Source organism: Scyliorhinus torazame, chromosome 21, assembly GCF_047496885.1.
Source record: "Scyliorhinus torazame isolate Kashiwa2021f chromosome 21, sScyTor2.1, whole genome shotgun sequence".
NCBI classification, from domain to species: Eukaryota; Metazoa; Chordata; class Chondrichthyes; order Carcharhiniformes; family Scyliorhinidae; genus Scyliorhinus; species Scyliorhinus torazame.
In genome coordinates this window covers 132,079,255-132,107,090 of record NC_092727.1, presented here as the reverse complement: position 1 = coordinate 132,107,090, position 27,836 = coordinate 132,079,255, and the positions used below count along the sequence as shown (strand labels likewise).

The following is a 27,836-nucleotide window of genomic DNA, read 5'->3' as shown; positions in this document are numbered from 1 at the left end:
GCGGGGGAGAGGGTACGCATCTAGCTGCGTGTACCTATTGATGGTTTGACTATAGTCTACGACCATCCTCTGCTTCTCCCCGGTCTTTACTACTACCACCTGTGCTCTCCAGGGACTATTGCTGGCCTGGATTATGCCTTCCCTCAGAAGCCGCTGGACTTCTGACCGGATAAAAGATTGGTCCTGGGCACTGTACTGTCTGCTCCTAGTTGCGACTGGTTTGCAATCCAGGTGAGGTTCGCGAACAGGGAAGGTGTATCGACCTTGAGTGTCGCGAGGCTGCAGATAGTGAGTGGGGGTATAGGGCCGCCGAATTTAAACGTTAATCTCTGGAGATTGCACTGAAAATCCAATCCCAGGAGTGTGGCAGCGCAGAGGTGGGGAAGGACGTACAGCCGGTAGTTTTTGAACTCCCTCCCCTGCACCGTGAGGTTCGCGATGCAGAACCCTTTTATCTCTACCAAATGGGACCCCGCTGCCAGAATTTTTTAAAAATTACTTGGGTGGATCAGAAGGGAACGTCGTCTTACCGTATCAGGATGTATAAAACTCTCCGTGCTCCCAGAGTCGATCAGGCAGGGCATCTCGTACCCGTTTACGAATATCGTTGTTGATGCTGTTTGGAGCGTTCGGGACCGCGACTGGTCCAGGGTCACCGAAGCCAGTCGTAGTTGCTGCATCGGGGCGTTTTCTTCAGGCCCCGTGTGGGCATCCATCCCGGGGTCCTTAGACGTCAGCCAAGATAGCGGCGTCCACGGGTCGCACACAGTCGGGGGTGGGCATGATGCCAGCGTCCACGGGTCGCACGTTGCTGGGGGGGTATAAAATGGCGGCGCACATCCCTCCGCGTGGAGTCCGGGACCCAAGATGACGGCGCCCATTGGCCGCACATGGATCGCTGTGGGGGTTGAGTTTGGGTTCTCCCCCGGAGATTGTGGCTACCCCCGGGCAAGGCACACAGCAACGAAATGGCCCTTTTTCCCGCACCCTTTACAGAGGGCCGAGCGGGCCAGGCAGCGCATCCAGGGGTGTTTCCCCTGCCCGCAAAAGTAGCAGCAGGGCCCCCCCGGGTGATCTGCCGCTCTGGCAGTGCAGGCCCCCAGGAAGTCCCGGGGGTTCGGTCGCGGCGGGGTCCACGGTGCCCAAGGGACTGCCGCGCGGTTGGGGACGTAGGCGCTGGCGTTCTATGGCGCCACATCAAACGAGGCCGCAAGGGCCTTTGCCTCTTTGAGGCCTAGTGTGTTTCTTTCCAGCAATCGCTGGCGAATTTGGGATGAAAGCATACCTGCCATGAACGCATCTCGGACCAGCAGCTCTGTGTGTTCGTTAGTCGAAACCGATGGGCAGTTGCAGTTTCTCCCCAGTATCAACAGCGCACTGTAGAATTTGTCCAGCGACTCCCGGGGATCTGCCGTCTCGTCGCGTGCTGGTGGCGTGCGTAGACCTGGTTGACGGGCCGAACGTAGATTCCTATCAGCATCGTGATTCCCGTCAGGAAATCGTCCGCATCCTCTATGAGCGTGTAGATATCAGGGCTCACCCTGGCATGCAGGACCTGGGTTTTCTGTTCCTCTGTAGGTATGCCGGGGGCCGTTCGGAGGTATCCCTGGAAACACACTAACCAATGTATAAAAGCGGCCGCTGCGTTTGCCGTGTGGGGGCTGATTCGCAGACACTCCGGCATGATTCGGAGCTCCATGTCCTTAAAATTTTGCGTAATAAATTGTAGCACAATTAATCACTCACGAGGCGAGATGAGAAGGAGTCGAACGATGGCTTTATTACGCAGACTTGTTCCCCAGCAGCACAGTTACAGAATGCGGCTGCTGGGAGAACCCGGGCTCTTATACTCCGCCTTGCTGGGTGGAGCCAGCAGGCGGCTGATCCAATCGGGATCCAGTGTCTATCCACCAATAGCCTCTCGGCATCCCAGGGTACCTTAATACCCCTAATACATACCACCACACACTGCAATGAAGTTACTGTGAAAATCCCCTAGTCGCCACACTCCGCCGCCTGTTCGGGTACACAGAGGGAGAATTCAGAATGTCCAAATTATTTAACAAGCATGTCTTTCGAGACTTGGGGGAGGAAACCGGAGCTCCCGGAGGAAACCCACGCAGACACGGGGAGAACGTGCAGACTCCGCACAGACAGTGACCCAAGCCGGGAATTGAACCTGGGACCCTGGCGCTGTGAAGCAACAGTGCTAACCACTGTGCTACCGTGTTATCTTCAACTGATCATTCAGAGGGAGTCATGTGTTATTTGAAGGGGGTCGATGTGATTATGTCACTGGTGAGGTTTAGAAAGTGAGGCTGACAGTGCAAACACTTTTCACATTTCTCCCTCTTTCATTGTATCCAGGTACCAGTGTCATGTTGGATTGAACACCTTGTAGGAACCAACCAGACTTTGGTCCATAATAATTTCTCTGGGAGTGAGGGGAAGAAAGTGTATTTTTCCGCCCCTGACACTATCCCTCCAGCCCGACAACAGCATCTGTCATGGACGATGCTATCCCAGAAAGTTTAACAAGTTTTTGAAGAAGGAAAGGTTCAGGAGTCTAATACTGCCTCAAGTTAATCCTGCAGTGGGCAGTACGGTGCGCAGTGGTTAGCACTGCTGCCTCACGGCGCCAAGGTCCCAGGTTTGATCCCGGCTCTGGGTCTCTGTCCGTGTGGAGTTTGCACATTTTCCCCGTGTCTGCGTGGGTCTCAACCCCATAACCCAAAGATGTGCAGGGTAGGTGGATTGGCCAGGCTAAATTGCCCCTTAATTGGAAAAATGAAGTGGGTACTCTAAATTTATTTTTTAAAAGTTAACCATGCAGTGAGTCCACAAAAAAATGGACTGGTCTAAATCAGTCTGAAAAATGCTTACGTTCACAGTCCCATTAAGAATTTTCACTTCCGGTATCTGTAGCTCAATTTCCAGGGTACATGTTCCTCAGCACCAAGGGTGTTCACAAAATGGTTCTCATTGCTGGTGTTGGACGGTGCCCCGCACTCTGATGGTTTACTGAGATACTGCTTGGGCGAATATTCCACAAATATTCACCTCCTGGCTGATCAACTCAGCAGCATCATCTCATTTGGAGACAAAACCGGACGCAAGAGGGAAGATTTTGCAAATCCGTGGACGGTATTGTCCACGCAACCCACCCCCCTCGCCATCGGGAAGCCCGCAGCTGGGGCGCACTATCGGCGGAACTGGATGATCCCTTTGGCATGCAGGGCCATGAGATTCCAGCCCTTGGGCGGGATTCTCCGACCCCCCCACCCCCGCTGGGTCGGAGAATCGCCGGGGACTGGCGTGAATCCCGCCCCCGCCGTGTCCCGAAGTCTCCGCCACCAGAGATTCGGCGGGGGCGGGAATCGTGCCGCGCCGGTCGGCAGGCCCACCCCCGCCGATTCTCCGGCCCGCGATGGGCCGAAGTCTCTGCCACCAGAGATTCGGCGGGGGCGGGAATCGTGCCGCGCCGGTCGGCAGGCCCACCCCCACCGATTCTCCAGCCCGCGATGGGCCGAAGTCCCGCTGCTGGAATGCCTGTCCCGCCAGCGTGGAGTAAACCAACTTTTGAACGGCGGGACAAGGTGGCGCAGGTGGGCTCCGGGGTCCTGGGGGGGCGCGAGGCGATCTGGCCTGGCCCGCGATTGGGGCCCACCGATCCGCGGGCGAGCCTGTGCCGTGGGGGCACTCTTTTTCTTCCGCCTTCGCCATGGTCTTCACTATGGCGGAGGCGGAAGAGACCCCCTCCCCTGCGCATGCGCCGACCCGCGTCACCGGGCGAAGACCTTTTGGCCCCGGCTGTCGTGGAGTCAAAGGCCTTTCCCGCCGGCCGGTGGAGCGCAAACCACTCTGGCGCGGGCCTAGCCCCTCAAGGTGAGAGCTTGGCCCCTAAAGGTGCGGAGACTTCTGCACCTTTGAGGCAGCCCGACGCCGGAGTGGTTCCCGCACAATTCACCCGGATCCGCGCCGGGCGCAACGCGGTTACTGAATCGCAGCCTAATTATTGCCGTTGGGGCTGGATAGTGTGTGATTCACATTCCCACTGCAGGTGCTATTCGGTAAACGAGTCAGGACATGAAAATGGCCAGCACTCTGCCAGTGTAAATTCAGAGCAATTCCTGGCCCTAAGGACATTGTAATCACTGGAGCCGGAGTTAGCGCTAAAGAGCCTGGCAGCTGGAGCTGTTTTTGTTTTAAATTTCCAATAAAGGGGTAATTTAGCGTGGCCAATCCACCTACCCTGCACATCTTTGTGTTGTGGGGGTGAGACCCTCACCGACACGGGGAGAATGTGCAAACTCCACACGGACAGTGACCCGGAGCCGGGATTGAACCTGGGTCCTCGCCGTCGTGAGGCAGCAGTGCTAACCTGCTGGAGCTGTTTTTAAGCACTCCATTTACCACACACTCACTGCACCCACAAAAATGGCTCACATAAGACCTACCACCCGAGTTCGGGAGTCCCAGGTGGACCCACAGCTCCAGGCTTGCCTTCCCCAGGGTGCGCTGCAGTCTCAAGCCCGCCCGCCTGAACAGCGCCTGGGGGGTGGTGGCAGAGGCTGTCAGCGCTGCCAGTCTCACCAGGAGGAGATCTGGACGGGTGGCGGTCACCGTTGAGGCCTCTGCCCTGAGACAGGCAGAGAACCAGGGAGGACTGTAAAGGTCATGTGCAGGTATCCTCGTGTTGAGGTGAGCTCTGCTGATCCCCTGCTTTCTGTGCAGTGGGGCAGCGCTACTGAGGCGTGCCAACACCTGTGTGCCCTGGTTGAACATGGCCACGCCCATCCCCTTGATGAATCACTGGGGTATGAGGATATCCAGAGGAGCGGCCTGGGTGGGCTCCCAGATGGCCCGAGGCTCTCTGAGCATTCACGGGACACCGGTAGCACTCAGCAAAGTGAGCAGCCAGGGGCCGGTACGGAACACCAAAGGGGTTCATTAAACAGCTAGACGGCAACAATGGCGGTCTGAGCCAAGCCACCCTGATCCCGAGGGGGAAATGCACCAAGTCACTCACCACTACTGCACCCCGGCCTCGGCAACCCCCACCCACCCCGTGGGCGCAAACATCCATATCCTCGCCAGTGAGGGACAGGAGCGTGGTGTCGGAATCGGTGCCGGGCACAGACCTGGATTTTTGGTTTACCTCGCGATTCTCTGCCTGATCGCAATTCGCATTTTGGACACGGTGACGGGGAATCCAGCCAGTGATGGTTCTGGAAGAGAGATATTTTGTAACAACGGACACTTGTTACAGAGCCTTACTCAACCGCGTTTCGTCACCGGGCTGTGTGGCTGAAATTTGAAAAAGTGACTAGCTGGTCTAAGAAGCTTGCCACTTCCCTGCACCTGTCATTAGTCAAAAGGTTAAAAGTGCGATCATTTTATTTTCCTTTATGTAAAATTTCCATTTTATTAAATAGGGCACTACATTCAGATATGATCGCATCACATCCCTTTATATAGGTCACAGCTTCTGATCTGTGACGTTACATTCTTTTAATTTCTCATTTCAAAACTTTGCAATTCTCCAGAAATTGAATACTCTCAAATAATTATACATCGTAAAAGAATTTTCAATGAGAGCATCATTGAAATAGTTTGCTCGTTCCATCCAGTCCTGCAGTTTGCTGTTCTAGGTTATTTTATCGGAAGGTTGTCAGAGTTGAGAGGACAAGCAAAGTTCAAGCAGCTCGGGCAGCAAGGTGATGCAGTGGTTAGCACTGCTGCCTATTGTGCTGAGGACCAGGATTCAATCCCGACCTTGGGTCACTGTCTGTGTGGAGTTAGCACATTCTCCCCGTATCTGCGTGGGTCTCACCCCCACAACCCAAAAAGATGTGCCGGTTAGGTGGATTGGCCACGCTAAATTGCCCCTTGGAAAAAAGTTACTGGATTCTCACGGTAGCGCAGTGGTTAGCACAGTTGCTTCACACCTCCAGGGTCCCAGGTTCGATTCCCTGCTTGGGTCACTGTCTGTGCGGAGTCTGCACGTCCTCCCCGTGTGTGCGTGGGTTTCCTCCGGGTGCTCCGGTTTCCTCCCACAGTCCAAAGGTGTGCAGGTTAGGTGGATTGGCCATGGTAAATTGCCGTTACTGTTCAAAACGGTTAAATGGGGGTTACTGGGTTACAGGGGGGTTATAGGGCCGGTGCAGACCCGATGGGGGTTACAGGGGGGTTACAGGGCCGGTGCAGACACGCTGGGGGTTACAGGGGGGGGTGCATACCCGATGGGGGTTACAGGGGGGGGTTACAGGGCCAGTGCAGACCCGATGGGGGTTACAAGGGGGGTTACAGGGCCGGTGCGGACTCGATGGGGGTTACAGGGCCGGTGCAGATCGATGGGGGTTACAGGGGCCAGTGCATACCCGATGGGGGTTACAGGGGGGGGTTACAGGGCCAGTGCAGACCCGATGGGGGTTACAGGGAGGGTTACAGGGCCGGTGCGGACTCGATGGGGGTTACAGGGCCGGTGCGGACTCAATGGGGTTTACAGGGGGGGGTGCAGATCGATGGGGGTTACAGGGGGGGTGCAGACTCGATGGGCTGAATGGCCTCCTTCTGCATTGTAAATTCTATGATTCTATGAAAAAAAACAAAGTTCAAAGAGCTGTTAGTTGTTTGAAATCTATAATACCATCATGCACCTGTTAGAGTTCTTTGAGGAGGTAACAAGGAAGTTAGACAAAGGAGAACCAGTGGACGTGGTTTATTTAGATTTCCAGAAAGCCTTTGACAAGGTGCCACCTAGGAGACTGTTAAATAAGTTAAGGGTAAGATCCTGGCATGGATAGAGGATTGGCTGACTGGCAGAAGGCAGAGAGTGAGGATAAAGGGGTCTTTTTCAGGATGGCAGCTGCTGACTAGTGGTGTGCCTCAGGGGTCTGTGCTGGGACCACAACTTTTCACAATATACATTAATGATCTGGAAGAAGGAACTGAAGGCACTGTTGCTAAGTTTGCAGATGATGCAGATGATACGAAGATCTGTAGAGGGACAGATAGTATTGAGGAAGCAAGGGGGCTGCAGAAGGACTTGGACAGGCTAGGAGAGTGGGCAAAGAAGTGGCAAATGAAATACAATGTGGAAATGTGTGAGGTTATGCACTTTGGAAGGAGGAATGGAGGCATAGACTATTTTCTAGATGGGGAAATGCTTAAGAAATCAGAAGCACAAAGGGACTTGGGGGTCCTTGTTCAAGATTTTCTTAAGGTTTGTTTATCTTTCAGGCTCTCCCGATCTTTATACCAAAGGCCTTTTTTCGGAAAGTGGACACAATCATATCTGACTTTGTATGGGCAGGGAAGGTGCCGAGGGTGGGGAGGACCCTGCGGCAGAGGCAGCAGGGGGGGGTTGGCATTGCCAAACTTGCTTCGTTATTATTGGGCGGCGAATGTGGACAAGGTGCGGCGGTGCTGAGATGGAGAAGGGGTAGAGTGGGTTAGGATGGAGGAGGAATTTTGTAAGGGGTCTAGTTTGAGGGCTATGGTGACGGCAGCGTTGCCAATGGCTCCGAGTAGGTATTCAGGGAGCCCAGTGGTGCAGTCCACGGTGAAGATATGGAATCAGCTGAGGAGGCATTTTAGGGTGGAAGGGATGTCGGTGCTAACGTCGCTGTGCGAGAATCATGGGTTTGAGCCGGGGGGTTGGATAGTGTATACAGGAGGTGGAGGGAAGTGGGGCTGGTCAAGGTGAGGGATTTGTACTTGGAGGAAGGGTTCGCCAGTCTGGAGGAGCTAAGGGAGAGGGTAGAGCTGCCGAGGGGTAGTGAGTTCAGGTATCTACAGGACTTTGCACAAAAGGTCTGGAAGGGGTTCCCTAGATTGTTGGGATACACCCTGCTGGAGCGACTGCTGCTTCCGGATGTGGAAGGGGAGGGAAGAATCGGGGATATCTCTAAGTGGCTGGGGGAGCGGGTGGTGAAGATCAAGGAGAAATGGGAAGCGGAGTTGGGAATGGAGATCAATTGGGGAGTATGGAGTGAGGCACTGCGAAGGGTAAATGGGACCTCCTCCTGTGCCAGGATGAGCCTGATACAGTTTAAGTTGGTGCACAGGGTGCATATGACTCAGGTGAGAATGAGTGGGTTCTTTCAGGGGGTAGCAGATGAGTGTGAGAGGTGTGGGCGGGGGCCAGCGAATCATGCGCACATGTTTTGGGGTTGTGAAAAATTGGGAAGATTCTGGGCGGGAGTGCTCGCGGTCTTAGCCAGGATAGTGGAGGAGGAGGTGGACCCGGACCCTTTGGTGACGATATTTGGGGTTTCAGAGAAGCCGGAGCTCATGGAGAGGAGGAAGGCCGATGTCGTGGCCTTTGCCTCTCTGATTGCACGCAGCGAATTTTGCTGGAGTGGCGGTCGGCATCGCCACCGGGGGTAGCAGCTTGGTTGGGTGACCTGTACAACTTCCTGCGATTAGAGAGAAGATAAAGTATGAGTTAAGGGGCTCAGCAGAGGAGTTTGAGAAAAAGTGGGGGATGTTTGTGACCGTGTTTGAGGAGCTGTTCGTCGGGGGGGGGGGTGAAAAAGGAGAAATATCTGTACAAACTGTATAGTTGATTGTTGGAAAGAATGTTTCCCGGGGTGTTTATTTGCTGTAATCTACTTTGATACAAGTTTGAATAAAATGCGTTTAAAAAAAAAAAAAGATTTTCTTCAGGTTAATGTGCAGGTTCAGTTGGCAGTTAGGAAGGCAAATGCAATGTTAACATTTCTCCTCATAAGAAAATCCCTCCTTAACCAGGATCAACTTAGTGAACCTTCTCTGGACTGCCTCCAATGCCAGTCTGTCTTTCCTTAGTTAAGGGGACCTAAACTGTTCACTGTATTCCAGTTGTGGTCCAACTAGTGCTTTGTATAGTTTGAGCAGGACTTCCCTATTTTTATACTCCATTTCTTTTGCAATGAAGGCCCACATTCCACTCGCCTTCCCAATTACCCGCTGAACTTGTATGCTAGCTTTTCAGATTGATGCACACAAACACCCAAATCCCCTCTGGACTGCAACTTTTTCCATTTGAACAATATTCACCCCCTTTTTTCTTCCCTGCAAAGTGCATAACTTCGCATTTTCCTACATCATATTCCACCTGCCAAGTTTTTGTCCACTCACCTAACCTGTCCATATCCCTCTGTAGACTCTTTGTGACATCCTCACCACCTGCCGCTCACCTATTTTTGTGTCATAAATGAATGACACACCACAGATAAATTGGGGAAATCGGGGCTGTTTTGTTTGGAGCAGAGAAGGTTGGCAGTAAATTTGAAGAGGTATCCAAAATTATGTAGATTGGGAGAAACTGTTCCCATTGGTGGACGGCACGCTATTCTCCGCGGCCAGCCCACCGATTCTCTGGGCCGAGCGGCCGTAGGAAAGGAGCTGAGTCCCGCCGGCGCCATTCTAACCTGCTCTGGGCCGGCGGGAGCTCGGCGTGGAAGGGTCGGGTGGCGGCCTGTGGGGGGGGGGGGGGGGATCCGATGTGGCCTGGCCCACGATTGGGACCCACCGATCGACGGGCCGGCCTCTCTGGCTGGGGGCCTCCTTTCCTACGCGCCGGACCCTGTAATCCTGCGCCATGTTGCGTCAAGGCCGGCGTGCTGAAGGAGGCCACTGCGCATGCGCGGATCCCGCGGCGTCCAGTTCGCGCCGGGATCTGGAGCGGCGCAAACCACTCCAGCGTGCTGGCCCCCTGTAGAGGCCAGAATTAGACGTGGGAGCGGCCCATTCACACTGTCGTAAAACACGACGGCGTTAATGATGGCGTGGACACTGCCGCGGGATTGGAGAATCCCGCCCCAAGAGGGAATTGGATTACGATCTGAAAAGGAAGAATGCAGGACGGGGGAGAGGCACTGGGTGAATTGCTCCTTCAGAGAGCTGGCACAGACAATGGGCCAAATCAGTTCATGCTTCAGCTATTCTGTGACTTCTATGAAAATCTTGTACACTTCCACATGTTGCTGTGTACCTAGATGAGGGAACTCCACACTTGTCACACATGTGAAAACACCATAACAAACTCTTACCGTATCACGCATTATTTAAAACATCAGATCAATAAATCGTCTAGCATTCAAAGTATTGGTTTGTGCAGTGGCTTAGATTCACATTCCTCCTGGGCCTGAGTTTGACTTCAGCTTCAAAATGTGGACAGTTTAAAGCCAGGTACACAAACTTGGCATAATAATAAATACCAGTTTTCACATCACAGAATTTTGAGTGTGGTAAGAGGCTATCAAGCCTGCAGCGGCTCTCTGAAAAAGCATTCTACCTCCTCCCACACCCCTGCCTGGTCCTCGTAACCTTGATTGAACAATGCCAGTCACTTTAATGCTCTCTCCTTGTCTTTCTGATTAGCATTTTCACTTCCCTGTGTTCCTTCTACATCCAGCCTTATATTCCATTGTATTTTCTCCCTGAAGACTGAGCTAAGGGGAGTGGTGTTAGGGGTTGACTGATTCTCATTATAGTCGTTCTGTTTTAGATAATTGTGGTAGTCACCACTGTTGTATTACATTGTATATACTGCACTGTATATGAGGGTATTACGGTAAGGTCCCTGTACTACAGGTACGGGGGTAGATCCCTGCCTGCTGGCTCCGCCCAATAGGTGGAGTATAAATGTGTGTGCTCACCGAGCTGCAGCCATTTCGGCAGCAGCTGTAGGAGGCCACACATCTCTGCTTAATAAAACCTCGATTACTCTCTACTCTCGTCTCGTCGTAATTGATAGGTGCATCAATAATGAGCTTAGTGTTTTTGTTCTGTTTGGAGTTATGTTTATTAAAAGTAGGTTTTAGTGGTTTATGTTCTCCTTGCTGTTTTCTATATGCGTATTTGGGTGTAGTAGTGTCTGAAGATGAGGGGGGTGGGAGTTAGGTTGCCCCAGATTTGAGGCAAGTAGGATAAAGCTGCAGACACAATTTAAATTATTGTCAGTGGATAGGGCTGCGGGCCAGCTGCAACGTTCTAGGGGAGTATTTTATGAACACGGGGAGAAGGCCAGGCGCCTCTTAGTGCACCAGCTGAAATGACAGGTGACTTCCTGGGAGATTGTACAGGTACGTGACTTGAGAGGCAGACAGCCTGGTTTCCACCCCATCTCAAGTCATAATGCCTTTTGAACCGTGTTATCGGGGTCTCTATGCATTGGAGCACCGGCAAAGAGTTTGGTCATGATTGATTTTTTTTGGATGGATTATGCATCCGGCTGTGGAGGGGGAGAGGTGCGCAGAGTTGGAATCCCCGTTGGGCCAGAGAAAATGAGGAAATGCATTGGGTTGATGCAGACGGGTAAAGCTCCCAGCCCTGATGGCTGCCCCACTAGGTTGATGCAGACGGGTAAAGCTCCCAGCCCTGATGGCTGCCCCTTTGGGTTTTATCAGAAGTTTGCAGAGCAATTGGTACCTCTAATTTTAGATATGCTCACGACTCCTTATCCGGGCTCATTGCCCGATACACTTGTGCAGGCCTCTATTTCCTTGATGCTTAAGAAAGACAAAGACCCAACAGAGTGGGTCGTAAAGACCTGTTTCACTTTTAAATACGGATATTAGGTAACTTGCCAAAGTGCTGGCGCTGCGTTTGGAGCCCTCCCAGGGGTGATCTTGGAAGATCAGACAGGCTTTGTCAAGTGTCGGCAATTGTCGGCCAATATACGCCGTCTGTTAAATGTTGTCCTCTCCCCTCCTCGATGCCCGAACCGAAGGAGATTGTTTCCCGAGACACTGAAAAGGCGTTGGATAGAAAGGAGTGGGAATATCGGTTTGAGATTTTGGAAGGTTTGGATTTGGACAGAAGTTTATATCCTGTACTCGCTTATTTTATAGGGCCCTCATTGCTGGTGTTCGCACGAATGCTAACTACTTCGCGCTGAATAGGGGCACGAGGCAGGGATGTCCATTGTCTCTGTTCCTGTTTGCTTTGGCAACAGAACCGCTTGCCATAGAGTGAGACCTTTTATTAAGTGGAGTGGCATAATTCGAGGAGGGGTGGAGCATAGGGTTTCCTTGTGAGCAGATGAACTCATTCTTTACATTACGGACCCAGTATCCATTATGGGTGAGATAATGAAGCTGCTTGGGAGTTTGGGCTCCCTCTCTGGGTATAAGTTGAATTTGGATCAGAGCGAATGCTTCCCGGTTAACCCCCCGGGGAGGGGAGCCTTTCTGGGGGTGTTACCTTTTTGCCTTGCCAGATCCAGCTTTCGTTATCTGGGAATCCGGGGGGTCCACAGTTGGACCTTGCTTCATAAATTGAATTGTACTAGTCTGGTTAATGGGGTTAAATCTGAGTTGGGGAGTCAGAAGTGGGACAACCTTCCCCTGTCCTTGGCGGGCAGGGTTCAGGCTATTCAAATTAATGTGCTTCAGAGATTTCTATTTCTTTTTCAATGTCTCCCCACTTTCCTCCCCAAGTCCTTCTTTGTCAAAGTTAATAAAATATGTCTTCATTTATTTGGGTGGTTAAGACTCCAAGGGTCTGTGGGCTTTGTTCCAGAGAGACAGGCAGTTAGGATTTCATAGAATTTACAGTGCAGAAGGAGGCCATTCAGCCCATCGAGTCTGCACCCGCCCTTAGAAAGAGCACCTGCGCTAAGCCCACAGGCTTGACTTTACCCAATTTATTATTTTGCTCTTGGGCAGCCAATATTCAGAAAGTACTGTTGTGGTTCAATGATCCGGGTTCAATCTGGGGGCAAATGGAGTCTGTAAGGGTTCGAGCCTCCGTGCAATAGGAATCATATTGCTGCTGTTCTCTCCGGCAAGATTTTCCCTGAATCCGGTAGTGGTGTCCACCCTGAGAATCTGGAAGCAGTTCAGGCAGCATTTTAAACTCAGTCCCATGTCTTTGCTGCCCCCTTATCTGCAACAATCACCTTTTTTGCCACCGGGTTTGGACTCAACATTTAGGTTACGGGAGGGGAAGGGTTTGGAGAGGTTTGGGGACCTGTTCATGTTGAGGGAAGGTTTGCCAGCTTTAAGGAGCTGGCGGAGAAATTTCCACTGCCTGGTTCCAGTCTTTTCAGGTCCTTTCAGATTATACTTTCAGATTCACAATTGTTCACGCAAGGCTTTTCCCTCTTTCCCCTTGGCACCACTCTCCTCCCTGTTGAAGATGATTTTGTCTTTGTTCGAGTCTGGTGGGGGGAATATTTTGTGCAGAAACGGCCAGATCCTATCAGCGGAGTCTGAATGAAGTAAAGATAAAATGAGAGGGTGAGTTGGGTCCCATTCTGGATGAGGAGGTATGGAGCGAAATCCTCCACAGGGTCAACTCTGTATCCTCATGTGCTCGGCTTAGTCTGATCCAGTTCAAGGTGGTGCACGGGGCTTATCTGACTAAAGCAAGGATGAGCAGTGTCTTCTCTGGGGTGGAGGAAGAGTGTGAGTGTTGTTCTCGGGGGCCAGCCAACCACACTCATATTTTCTGGTCTTGTCCCAAGTTAGTAAGCTTTTGGGTCTCTTTCTTCAACACCATGTCACAGATACTCAATGTCGATCTGGAGCCGTGTCCGCCGGTGGCCATTTTCGGGGTGTCAGACTCGTCGGTGCTCCAGATGAGGGTGAAGGCTGATGTCCTTGCCTTTGCTTTGTTAATAGCCCGGAGACGAGTTCTGCTTGGGTGGAGGCCAGTCCACCAGCTTGGCTGGGTGACCTCATGTCTTACTAACGTTTGGAGAAGGTTAAGTTCACCATCAGGGGGTCAGGAGAAGGGTTCTACCTAAGATGGCAGCCATTCAATTCCTTTTTCCAAGAGCTAGTCACCATTAGTTATTCAGGGGTTTAGTTTAGTTCTGTGGGGTTAAGTTAATTTGTGCCTAGATTTGTTTGTCTTGTTCTGTGATATTGTAACTGGGGTTAGTTGTTTTATATTAAACATTTTAATAAACATACTTTAAAAAGAGTATTTTCTGCCTGACATCTGTTGTACTCGCACTTCTTCTTTTTCATCGTCACACCTCACTCCTCCAACTCTGTCGTCATCCAGAGTGCGCTGGATTTATTTGCCCTACCTGTCGCCTTCAAGGAAATTTAAAAAATCTGGTTGTTGAGGCTTTTGCAGGTACTTCACGCACACAGCAGTATCACCGTTTGTTGATTTGTTTAGCTAAGGACAGTACACAGATAATGTCCTAACCTCGTGCTCACCCCATCCCAATTCCCTTTATTCTTAGTGCCTTGGGTGCGTTAACAGTAATTATGGCGCAAAGAGAGGAGGTGGTTGATGTACCGTCAACAACCACGAGACGGGAATGGTGGGATAATCGAGGCTTTATTGAGCAAAGATGTTGTGCCTCCTGCAGCTGGAACCAGAATGGCTGCAGCACGGCGAGCACACACATTTATACTCCGCCTACTGGGCGGAGCCAGCAGGCAGGGATTTACCGTCGGTACCTCTAATGTACGGGCAGTGCCATAATACATATAATATACCACTCGTGGTGTTCACCACAGTGGTGGACCATGATTGAGCCTCCATTTTGCCCCAAATCCAGCCAGGGTCACTCGGCCATTGCAGGATTTTCTGTATGTTGGCAGCCCAATAATAAAACAAAAGATTTGGGAGGGTCAAACCTCCTGATCCCCTGTCTCTCTGAAGCAGAGCGCTGCTGACTCGGGAACACTTGTCCACCCAAATAAAAGCAGAAATCTATTTGTTGGCCATAATAAAAATTGATATGGGCAAAAAAGTGGAGATATGTTGAAAGAAAAAGAGGAATCTGGGAAGCACATTTGTTTTAATTGTTTGGATGCTACCTGCCAGGGACAAAGGGAGGCTTCTCCACCTCTGCTGATCTGCTTTGACATTACTGATGAGGTTGAATAATTCAATTTGTGAAGTGATGCCCAATTATGAGCTACACGGACCCCCAAATAACAGAAACTGGTGTCAGAGATGCGAAAAGGCAATGAATTAAGTTGAGCTCCTCTAGCAAGTAGACTCACTGGAAAACACCCACTATTACCCACATTTAGTCTGTCACCAGAGAAGGTACCAAAGGTAGTGACTATCTTCATTATGTCGTCTGCAGAGGGAGCCAGGTCTGTAATGTAAGCGATACCCGATGCTCCACTCTGCCCCAACAAATGGGGCGGCACGATGACACAGTGGCGAGCACTGCTGCCTCACAGCGCCAGGAACTCGGGTTCGATTCCAACCTCAGGTGACTGTGTGGAGTTTGCACTTTCTTCCCGTGTCTGCGTGGGTTTCCTCTGGGTGCTCCGGTTTCCTACCTCAGTGCAGGTTAGGTTGATTGGCCATTCTAGATTGCCCCTAGGTGGGGTTCCGAGGATAGGGTGGGGGATTGGGCCTAGGTAGGTGCTCTTTCAGAGGGCCGTGCAGTCTCGATGGACCGAATGGCCTCCGGCACTGTAGGGATTCTATGATTCTATGAAATAACCCTCCACCAATCAGATGCCCTCAACGCTTTCAAGAGGGGCTTAATAGCTAATGCAAAGAGCAGCGGGAGGCGAGCACAGCTCTGTCTCGTGCCCCTGCCTAAGGGAAAGTATTCTGAAAATACCGTATTTGTACAAATATTGGCCTCAGGGGCATTGTACAACAGACAAATCCAGGAGGCTAATTTAGGGCCCAATCCAAATGCCCAGAATCTCAAGTAGAAAGCCCTATTTCACCCCATCAAATGCTTTTTCAGTATCCAAAGACACTATGACTGCAGGTTCCGGTGCAGTGGAAGGAGAGAGGACAATGTTTAAGAGGAGTCGAACATTGATTGACAACTGCCGGCCCTTCCCGTACCAGCCTCCCTGAACAGGCGCCGGAATGTGGTGACTAGGGGCTTTTCACAGTAACTTCATTTGAAGCCTACTTGTGACAATAGGCGATTTTCATTTTCATTTCATTTCACAAAGCCTGTCTTCCCCTCAGATATTCTACCTGGGAGATGAGGCATCCGACAGGACCTCAGCCAGCAGCTTAACGCCTAGAAATGGGTCGGTATGACCCACATTCTGCTGGGTCCTCATCTCCCTTGAGGAGCAACAAAATTGAGGCTTGAGTGAAGGTCGGGATAGTGACCCTTGGACAGCGAGTGGTTAAACATGTCCATTAATAAAGGTATGAGCTGTTCCGAGAACCTTTTGTAAAACTCGGCTGGGAATCCGCCAGGACCGTGGGCATTGCCAGGTTGCAGCCGCCCAATGCTCTTCAGTATCTCGCCCTGGCAGAGGGGGAATCCAATTCCTGTCCCCTACATTCCTCAATGGTCGGGATATGTGGATCTTGGTAAAATTTACCATACCTGATGTGTTCAGAGGAGGCTCTGACTCTTATAGTTCACGGTGATACAAACCGAAAGTCGTATTAACCTGGAGAGGAGCGGAAACCAGATTACCCTCCTTGTTCCAATCATTGGCATCTCCCGAGAGGCGGTTTTCCGCTTGAACCTTCTCACCATGTTCATAGCAGGTGCCCCTCGAGCACCGTAACTGACACACTGCCTTACTGGTAGATATCAGTTCAAATTGCAACAGTAATTTTTTTTCCCATGCGTCAGTAGCTCCACCATCGGGACTTGTGAATATTGGTGGTCAACGTCCAAAATGGAGTCCACTTGCCCCTGTCACCTCAATCTCTCCGTTTTTATGGTGTGAGCTTTATATGAGATAATTTCCACATTTATAAAAACATAGAAAATAGGAGCAGGAGGAGGCCATTCGGCCCTTCTAGCCTGCTCCACCATTCATTATGATCATTGCTGATCATCAAGCTCAAGACCCTGATCCCACCTTCCCCTCATCCCCCTTTCGTCCCGAGAGCTGTATCGAATTCCTTCTTGAAATTACACAACATTTTGGCCTCAACTACTTTCTGTGGGAGTGAATTCCACAGATTCACTGCTCTCTGGGTGAAGACATTTCTCCTCACCTCAGTCCTAAAAGGTTTACCCCTTATCCTCAAACTATGACCCCGAGTTCTGGACTCCCCACCATCGGGAACATTCTTTCTGAATCTACCCTGTCTAACCCTGTTAGAATTTTATAAATTTCTATGAGATCCCCTCTCACTCTTCTAAACTCCAATGAATTTAATCCTAACCTCATATGACAGTCCAGGAATCAGCCTGGTAAACCTTCGCTGCTCTCCCTCGAGAGCAAGAACATCCTTCCTCAGAGAAGGAGACCAAAACTGCCCACAATACTCCAGGTGTGGCCTCACCAATGCCCTGTACAATTGCAGTAAAACATCTCTATTCCTATACTCCTATCCTCTCGCTTTGAAGGCCAACATTTGCTTTCTTGACTGCCTGCTGTACCTGCATGCTTACTTTCAGCGACTGATGCACGAGGACATTAAAATGATTGCTTTAGGATCTCCCAGAGTGTCGAAGAAGAGCCTGACTCTGGCTTGTTGAGCTTGATAAAGTCTGCTGTGGCAGCAGATAAACGCTCACAGAATTTGTCATCAGACATCAGTGTGGTGTCTGGTCTCCAAGGTGGGTGTTGGGAAGGGCCAAAATCAAAGCATAAATCAACAAAATGAGGGGCGTGGTGTTAGGTGATAATCGGTGAATATTCAGTTGGTACCACTGAAGGGAGAAGGGTCTTATCAACAATAAAATCATCCACTCGGGAATAAGCATGGTGGACATGTGAAAAAAAATTCTTGATTGCCTGGATGTAGAAAACGGTACGGGACTGTCCCACCATGCCATTCTGCAAATGAGGTCAATACCCTGGCCATCCCACATTGAATGGACTGGATCAGATTTGGGCCCAAGACACAGTTCAGGATGCCTCCCAGAATCATCTGGTGTGAATCAGCTCAGGGAGGGAGTTCAATGGTACCTTTGTAAAGTTCGGGTTTTCCCATTTGGGAGCAGAGATGTTTACTAGGATTACTGGAGTGCTTGCCAATAAACTACAAACATAATATAGCGATCGTCAGGGTAATCTATAATCCGAGGAGGAGTATTGTATTATTTTATGAATTAGAATTGCCGTGCCTCTGGTCCTACTGTTAAAACTCGAGTGAAGGACCCTCCGACCCAGTTTTTACAAGGCCTTGTCTCGTCCTTCACACGCAGGTGGGTGTCCTGTAAAAACACAAGATCAGAGTTTAGATTCTTAAAATGGGCAAAAGTCCCACCCCGCTTTACTGGGCCATTTCGACCTCGAACATTGCAGATTACGAAGCGAAGTGGAGGTCCCACTTTACTCTGTACACCGGATATATCCACTCAGGAATATCAAGCAAGGCATCTCGAAAAGTTAAAGTGAGAAGATGCACCCAAGACCGCAACCAAGGCAAGTCATAAAGACACCATCAGCGAAGCAACATTAACACCTTCACCCTGCCCGTCCCAACAACGCCGCTCAATAACATTAACAGACAATACCTTATCCCTAAGCCCCTACTTAACAGGACCCGACTAAAAGTACGGTCTTAGCTCCTATTCACAAACCATTTGTGATGAGCTACAGCAAGCCCTCTCTCATCAGTCCCGTCAGCTAAACCCCATCATTAACCGGGAGACTCTCCCGTCAACTAAACCCCATCATTAACCGGGAGGCTCCCGTCAGCTAAACCCCATCATTAACCGAGAGACTCTCCCGTCAGCTAAACCTCATCATTAACCGAGAAACTCTCCCGTCAGCTAAACCCCATCATTAACCGAGAGACTCTCCCGTCAACTAAACCCCATCATTAACCGGGAGGCTCCCGTCAGCTAAACCCCATCATTAACCGAGAGACTCTCCCGTCAGCTAAACCTCATCATTAACCGAGAAACTCTCCCGTCAGCTAAACCCCATCATTAACCGAGAGACTCTCCCGTCAGCTAAACCCCATCATTAACCGGGAGACTCTCCCGTTAACTAAACCCCATCATTAACCGGGAGACTCTCCCGTCAACTAAACCCCATCATTAACCGAGAGACTCTCCCGTCTGCTAAACCTCATCGTTAACCAAGAGACTCTTCCATCATCTAAACCTCATCATTAACCGAGAGACTCCCGTTAACTAAACCTCATCATTAACCAAGAGACTCTCCCATCAGCTAAACCCCATCATTAACCGGGAGACTCTCCCGTCAACTAAACCTCATCATTAACCGCGAGACTCTCCCATCAGCTAAACCCCATCATTAACCGGGAGACTCTCCCATCAGCTAAACCCCGTCATTAACCGGGAGACTCTCCCGTCAGCTAAACCTCATCATTAACCAAGAGACTCTCCCATCAGCTAAACCCCATCATTAACCGGGAGACTCTCCCGTCAACTAAACCCCATCATTAACCGGGAGACTCTCCCGTCAACGAAACCTCATCATTAACCGGGAGACTCTCCCATCAGCTAAACCCCATCATTAACCGAGAGACTCTCCCGTCAACTAAACCCCATCATTAACCGGGAGACTCTCCTGTCAACGAAACCTCATCATTAACCGGGAGACTCTCCCATCAGCTAAACCTCATCATTAACCAGGAGACTCTCCCATCAGCTAAACCCCATCATTAACCGGGAGACTCTCCCGTCAGCTAAACCCCATCATTAACCGGGAGACTCTCCCGTCAACTAAACCTCATCATTAACCGAGAGACTCTCCCGTCAACTAAACCTCATCATTAACCGGGAGGCTCTCCCGTCAGCTTAACCTCATCATTAACCGAGAGACTCTCCCGTCAGCTAAACCTCATCATTAACCGGGAGACTCACCCGTCAACTAAACCCCATCATTAACCGGGAGACTCACCCGTCAACTAAACCTCATCATTAACCGGGAGACTCACCCGTCAACTAAACCTCATCATTAACCGGGAGACTCTCCCGTCAGCTTAACCTCATCATTAACCGAGAGACTCTCCCGTCAGCTAAACCTCATCATTAACCGGGAGACTCACCCGTCAACTAAACCCCATCATTAACCGGGAGACTCACCCGTCAACTAAACCTCATCATTAACCGGGAGACTCTCCCGTCAGCTTAACCTCATCATTAACCGGGAGACTCTTCCATCATCTAAACCTCATCATTAACCGGGAGACTCACCCGTCAACTAAACCCCATCATTAACCGGGAGACTCACCCGTCAACTAAACCTCATCATTAACCGGGAGACTCTCCCGTCAGCTTAACCTCATCATTAACCGAGAGACTCTCCCGTCAGCTAAACCCCATCATTAACCGAGAGACTCTCCCGTCAGCTGAACCCCATCATTAACCGGGAGACACACCCGTCAATTAAACCTCATCATTAACCGGGATACACTCCCGTCAACTAAACCCCATCATTAACCGGGAGACTCTCCCGTCAACTAAACCCCATCATTAACCGGGATACACTCCCGTCAACTAAACCTCATCATTAACAGGGAGACTCTCCCGTCAGCTAAACCCCATCATTAACCGGGATACACTCCCGTCAACTAAACCCCATCATTAACAGGGAGACTCTCCCGTCAGCTAAACCCCATCATTAACCGGGATACACTCCCGTCAACTAAACCCCATCATTAACCGGGAGACTCTCCCGTCAACTAAACCTCATCATTAACCGGGAGCCTCTCCCGTCAACTAAACCTCATCATTAACCGGGAGACTCTCCCGTCAACTAAACCCCATCATTAACCGGGATACACTCCCGTCAACTAAACCCCATCATTAACCGGGAGACTCTCCCGTCAGCTAAACCCCATCATTAACCGGGATACACTCCCGTCAACTAAACCCCATCATTAACCGGGAGACTCTCCCGTCAACTAAACCTCATCATTAACCGGGAGACTCTCCCGTCAACTAAACCTCATCATTAACCGGGAGTCTCTCCCATCAACTAAACCCCATCATTAACCGGGAGACTCTCCCGTCAGCTAAACCCCATCATTAACCGGGATACACTCCCGTCAACTAAACCCCATCATTAACCGGGAGACTCTCCCGTCAACTAAACCTCATCATTAACCGGGAGTCTCTCCCGTCAACTAAACCTCATCATTAACCGGGAGGCTCCCGTCAGCTAAACCCCATCATTAACCGGGAGACTCTCCCGTCAACTAAACCCCATCCTTAACCGAGAGACTCCCGTCAACTAAACCCCATCATTAACTGAGAGACTCCCGTTAACTAAACCCCATCATTAACCGAGAAACTCACCCGTCAGCTAAACCCCATCATTAACCGGGAGCCTCTTCCGTCAGCTAAACCCCATCATTAACCGGGAGACTCTCCTGTCAGCTAAACCTCATCATTAACCGGGAGACTCTCCCGTCAACTAAACCTCGTCATTAACCGGGAGACTCACCCGTCAGCTAAACCCCATCATTAACCGAGAGACACTCCCGTCAGCTAAACCCCATCATTAACCGGGAGACTCTCCCGTCAACTAAACCTCATCATTAACCGGGAGACTCTCCCGTCAACTAAACCTCATCATTAACCGGGAGACTCTCCCGTCAACTAAACCTCATCATTAACCGGGAGACTCTCCCGTCAGCTAAACCCCATCATTAACCGGGAGACTCTCCCGTCAGCTAAACCCCATCATTAACCGGGAGACTCTCCCGTCAGCTAAACCCCATCATTAACCGGGAGACTCTCACATCAACTAAACCTCATCATTAACCGGGAGACTCTCCCGTCAACTAAACCTCATCATGAACCGGGAGACTCTCCCGTCAACTAAACCCCATCATTAACCGGGAGACACTCCCGTCAGCTAAACCCCATCATTAACCGAGAGACTCTCCCGTCACCTAAACCCCATCATTAACTGGGAGACTCTCCCGTCAGCTAAACCCCATCATTAACCGAGAGACTCCCGTCAACTAAACCCCATCATTAACCGGGAGTCTCCCGTCAGCTAAACCTCATCATTAACCGGGAGACTCTTCCGTCAGCTAAACCCCATCATTAACCGGGAGACTCTCCCGTCAACTAAACCTCATCATTAACCGGGAGACTCTCCCGTCAACTAAACCTCGTCATTAACCGGGAGACTCACCCGTCAGCTAAACCCCATCATTAACCGAGAGACACTCCCGTCACCTAAACCCCATCATTAACCGAGAGACTCACCCGTCAGCTAAACCCCATCATTAACCAGGAGACTCTCCCGTCAGCTAAACCCCATCATTAACCGGGAGACTCTCCCGTCAACTAAACCTCATCATTAACCGGGAGACTCTCCCGTCAACTAAACCTCATCATTAACCGGGAGACTCTCCCGTCAGCTAAACCCCATCATTAACCGGGAGACTCATCCGTCAACTAAACCTCATCATTAACCAGGAGACTCTCCCGTCAGCTAAACCCCATCATTAACCAGGAGACTCTCCCGTCAGCTAAACCCCATCATTAACCGAGAGACTCACCCGTCAACTAAACCTCATCATGAACCGGGAGACTCTCCCGTCAGCTAAACCCCATCATTAACCGGGAGACACTCCCGTCAACTAAACCTCATCATTAACCGGGAGACTCTCCCGTCAACTAAACCCCATCATTAACCGGGAGACTCTCCCGTCAACTAAACCACATCATTAACCGGGAGTCTCTCCCGTCAACTAAACCTCATCATTAACCGGGAGACTCTCCCGTCAACTAAACCCCATCCTTAACCGAGAGACTCCCGTCAACTAAACCCCATCATCAACTGAGAGACTCCCGTTAACTAAACCCCATCATTAACCGAGAAACTCACCCGTCAGCTAAACCCCATCATTAACCGGGAGACTCTTCCGTCAGCTAAACCCCATCATTAACCGGGAGACTCTCCCGTCAACTAAACCTCGTCATTAACCGGGAGACTCACCCGTCAGCTAAACCCTATCATTAACCGAGAGACACTCCCGTCACCTAAACCCCATCATTAACCGTGAGACACTCCCGTCACCTAAACCCCATCATTAACCGAGAGACTCACCCGTCAGCTAAACTCCATCATTAACCGGGAGTCTCCCGTCAGCTAAACCCTATCATTAACCGGGAGACTCTCCCGTCAACTAAACCTCATCATTAACCGGGAGACTCTCCCGTCAACTAAACCTCATCATTAACCGGGAGACTCTCCCGTCAGCTAAACCCCATCATTAACCGGGAGACTCTCCCGTCAGCTAAACCTCATCATTAACCGGGAGACTCTCCCGTCAGCTAAACCCCATCATTAACCGGGAGGCTCCCGTCAACTAAACCTCATCATTAACCGGGAGACTCTCCCGTCAGCTAAGCCCCATCATTAACCGGGAGGCTCCCGTCAGCTAAACCCCATCATTAACCGAGAGACTCCCGTCAACTAAACCTCATCATTAACCGGGAGGCTCCCGTCAGCTAAACCCCATCATTAACCGAGAGACTCCCGTCAACTAAAACTCATCATTAACCGTGAGACTCTCCCGTCAACTAAACCTCATCATTAACCGGGAGACTCCCGTCAACTAAACCTCATCATTAACCGGGAGACTCTCCCGTCAACTAAACCTCATCATTAACCGGGAGACTCTCCCGTCAGCTAAACCCCATCATTAACCGGGAGACTCTCCCGTCAACTAAACCTCATCATTAACCGGGATTACAATCCCCAACCTCAGTAAAAACAAGCAATATAAAAATGGCCAGACATCAGTGTACGTAATAAAACAAACAGGAAGAAGAATCAAACAGAATTCAAGTTAAGTCTTTGAATAAAGGAGTTTGTTCTTCAAGAGAATCAAAGAAATTACCCTTCTCTACAACAGTCACATGGAGGGGGGCTGGGTAGGTCATACCAAAACCTAAATATTTTTGGATATGGGATGGTCTTCAGCCTGGTGAAGGCAGCTCTTCTCTTTGCCAGGCCTGAGCTCAGATGGTGATAAATCTGGATGGAGTGGGCTCCCACTTTCTCTCCCAGTGCTCCCTGGCCCAGCAAGGGACCTGGGGCGGGAATCGGTGGGGCGGACAACTCCGGCGCGAAGGAGTGGCGTGAACCACTCCGGCATCAGGCCGCCTCGAAGATGCGGATTCCTCCGCACCCTCAGGGGCTAGGCCGGCGCCGGAGTGGTTTGCGCCGCGCCAGCCGTCGCGGAAGGGGATTGGTGCCACACCAACCGGTGCCGAAGGGCCTCCGCCGGCTGGCGCGAGTTGGCGCATACGCAGGAGCGCCAGCGTGTGCTGGTGTCATCCCAGCGCATGCGCAGGGTGGTTAATCTCCGCGTCGGCCATCGCGGAGGTCCACACCAGCCGACGCGGAGGAATAGAGTGCCCCCACGGCACAGGCCCCCCCGCGGATCGGTGGGCCCCGACCGCGGACCAGGCCACCGTGGGGGCATCCCCCGGGGCTAGATCCTCCCGAGGACCCCGGAGGCCACCCGCGGAGCCAGGTTCCGCCGGTAAGTACCTACTCTAATTTACGCCGGCGGGACCGGTCGTGAACGGGCAGCCACTCGGCACATTGGACCCCGGCCGGCGCGGCGCGATTCCCGCCCCCCGCCAAATCCCTGGCGCCGGAGAATTCGGCAGCCGTTGGGGCGGGATTCACGCAGCCCCCCGGTGATTCTCTGACCCAGCGGGTGGTCGGAGATTCCCGCCCCTGCTTCTTTTCAAAGTTGTGGACCTGGTTGACTCCCACACGTGATGGTCGGCCAGCTCGAGGCCTCGTCGCGGAGAGCAATCAGCCCCGCCTAGCTCAGGGGGGTTGTGAACATAGCCTCACCCACCATTTTATATGACATACCAGTAATCAGTAGGAGCGTTGTCCTCTATCTTCTCCGGTAACCCCACAATGCAGACATTTTGGGTGGGATTCTCCGCCCCGCCGCCCCAGGATCCTCCGTAACGCCAGCCGGCCAATGGGATTTCCCATTGTGGGCAGCTCCAAGCCGGCGGAAAACCCCCAGGCGTGGGAGCGCTGCCGGAGCAGCGGAGAATCCAGCTCTTTGCCTTTGTGACCACTTCTCCAGGTCGGTTATTTTAACCCTTAGATTACTGAGGTCAAGTGGTGCTTCTGAGGATGTGAGCTGCTCTCTGGTCCGGCTGGGCTGCTACACTGCCGTTTCCCTGTGACAGCTCCGGCTCCAACAATCTCATTTTACAGTCATGTTGGCTGGAGCGTCATCAAAAGATTGTTTTAATTCTGCCACCAAATCTTGGTGATGTTTTTCTAATTCCATCTAATTCCAGCTGATGTTGTCGGCCGGCAGTGGCATGGTCATTGGGGAGAAGGTGAGCTCGCTGCTCCCATCATCTTACTTAGTACCGAGTGCTGTGACGCCTCGGATTCTGATGAGTGATTGGGACCCTACTTACTTTTATCTCTTTTGACATTTTTATAAGGTCAATGCCTTCCTATGCCAAGTTGTTGAGCCTGAAAGCTGTTTTGATTATCCGTTGGGCTTCAAAATAATGTATTTTTAACACGCGTGTGCGACTCCCCCACGTACATCATCGGAAGTCACGGCAGAGTTTCATTTAGCCTAGTTAGCCAGGATTGTAGAGTTTAGTGTTGATCCAGCAAATGTTCCTCATTGTCTTCCTCTCTGTTCACCCCAAGCTCAGTTTTGATCAGTTATTTCCTCCATTGATGAAATAACACTGATAGTACATCTCCAGCATAACTTTGGTAACCACAAGGTTTCTCTGCATGCCCCCACTGGCCAGAGTCAGCACCCTGTCGTTACGTCAGACCTTCCTTCCACCTGCCACAAACTGTTCAGAGGTGAAACCTCATGTTATTCTGTTGATTTTTTTTTTCTCTTTTCGCAGCGACTGAAGAAGTTCGACAGCACAGCCTAAAGACAGAGATGGGATCCGAGAGAGCTCTGGTCCTGGATAGGCTTGCGAGTAATGTTGCCAAACGGAAAAGCTCAATGCCTCAAAAGTTTATTGGTAAGACCAAGAACTTAGACACTTTATTTTAGTCATTGTAAGTAAGCTGGCTTCTGACGCCCACCAGTTCCTGCAGATGAAGCTGAAGATTTTTACACTCTGGTGTTTGGATTGAGCTCTTATTTTCATAAATGGCAGTGTCGCTTTTTCTGGTGTTGCTTGTAGCAATGACAAACCCTGAGAGAAATAGATCTCTGGTAATTAGCTGCTGTAGAGTTAGCAATTGCTGGACTGTTGAAGCTTTTTTTACAATTGAAGATTACGTTTGGTTGGAGTTTTTAAAGTTTTTTGCAACTTGTTCTTTCAAGAAAAGAGTGATATTTTTGTAGTGGATTTTAGAAAGGTTACTGTTGAAAAAAATAGTTACACAGTATCCTCCAGGCATTGCCTGTAGAGCTGTTTTCATTTAAAATACAGACATGTGTATCTGTACGCTGTCTACAATGTAATAACCATTTTGCTGTAAAATTAAACTTTCTTGGTCCTTTATGGATCTGAAGGATTCAGAGCTCGATATACAGTTGCTGTGATGTTATTTGAGGACGTCATGTTACTAATCCATTTATATGTTAGTTTTGCTGAAAGATTAACCAGTTCAGTTTCATTACTAGGATCCCAGTTTTAAACTAAAAGATAAGTTCCACTGAAATAAATCAGATTTTATAATCAACGTTAACTAAAAGGCTAATTAAAATGAAGCATGGTCAAAGAATAAATTTGGAGGGAAAAAGGTGAATTATATTAAATGTTCAACTCCTCGTGTAAAACACCCTTCAGTCTAATAAGAAACTGAGAAGTTAGTTCAGCCCTTGAATTTCTGTCATTGTGTTCCGTGTTTTAATATTCTGTGCTACGTTTTTCTCATGTTACCAGGTGTCATGTTTGAAATTCTAAGCTGCAGGATTTAAAAAAAAATAAAAATGCTTTACAATTCATATGACAGGTGCAAATCATTTCAGGAAAAGAATTGAAGCAACTTGTATTCGGTTAAGATTTTCTGCTGTTTAGAGCATTCACTGAGAATCAAATCAATATTTAGAGACTTTAGGTTCGACTTTTCAATGCAAAACCCAGGTCGAACGCTTAAGAGTTTGTATTTGTGTGCTAATTTTACCAATTAACTGGATTAACACTGGTATAAAAGTAGTGCAGACGGGTACATAATATCAGTTTACAATGTGAACTTCATCTATCAGAAGTTATTGCATTTTGGCCTGTTCTGTTCTCTTTATATGGATCAATGCCTTTTAAATCATTCAATTAAATAGTGACAAAGCAAATCGTGCTGTGTGTGACATCAGGGAATATTAAATGCAGGGCCTGGTTTAGCTACAGGTATGATTGTACATTTCACATTGTAGCAGTTTAGTTTTCTTTGCAGCTGAAAATTGATCTGTAATATTGTATGGGTTAACTCAACACATCAAATAAAATTACCCTTGTCCGATCTACCAAAGCGTAATATTATAGTTTCATGTTAGCAGCAGTTCCAAGAGATAAAAATACTAAACTTTGTAACACCTCTGCCTGTGGTATTTTAACCCTTTTAAAGTTTCTAGGAGTTCTCTCTGTACAGCACAACCCCCAAAGGTTTCCACTTTACAGGAAATACATTTTTTTAAAAAGAAGACCTTTTTCTCTGAACGTTTCCCAGTTTATATCATTTTGTTCCCAGCCATTTACCACAAAAAAGATACTTTGCAAAGGGTTTTCAAATAGATTCAGCAAAGCTGCACTGACTGTAGCTAAAGTGTTAATGTGGATCAAAGTGTCAGAGTCCTTTTCCTGTTCACTGGAGGCTTTTTCACACCGGTTTTTCTGAACTCTTGTTATCTGTGTTCTGTAAATTAAGAGAGAAAGTAACAAGAATCCAACCAAAATGATTTGAACAATCGCTTTCATCTGCTTGAGAGCTCTTGACATTTATGTTACCCGTAAATGTAAGAACATTGTGATAGATATCTGTATGTTTTACTCATTTAGACCAAACCCACAATAC

General features: G+C 49.9%; 1 protein-coding gene across 2 annotated transcripts in view; it reads left to right on the top strand.

The window, feature by feature from the left end:
* The window catches only part of LOC140398691 (zinc finger protein Aiolos-like), a 296,455-nt gene that overhangs the window by 261,190 nt on the left and 7,429 nt on the right, over positions 1 to 27,836 (top strand). For both annotated transcript variants that reach the window (XM_072487687.1, XM_072487686.1), the window contains exon 7: positions 25,715 to 25,837. In XM_072487687.1, the coding sequence (XP_072343788.1) occupies positions 25,715 to 25,837 (123 nt within the window). The remainder of the gene's footprint in view (positions 1 to 25,714; positions 25,838 to 27,836) is intronic.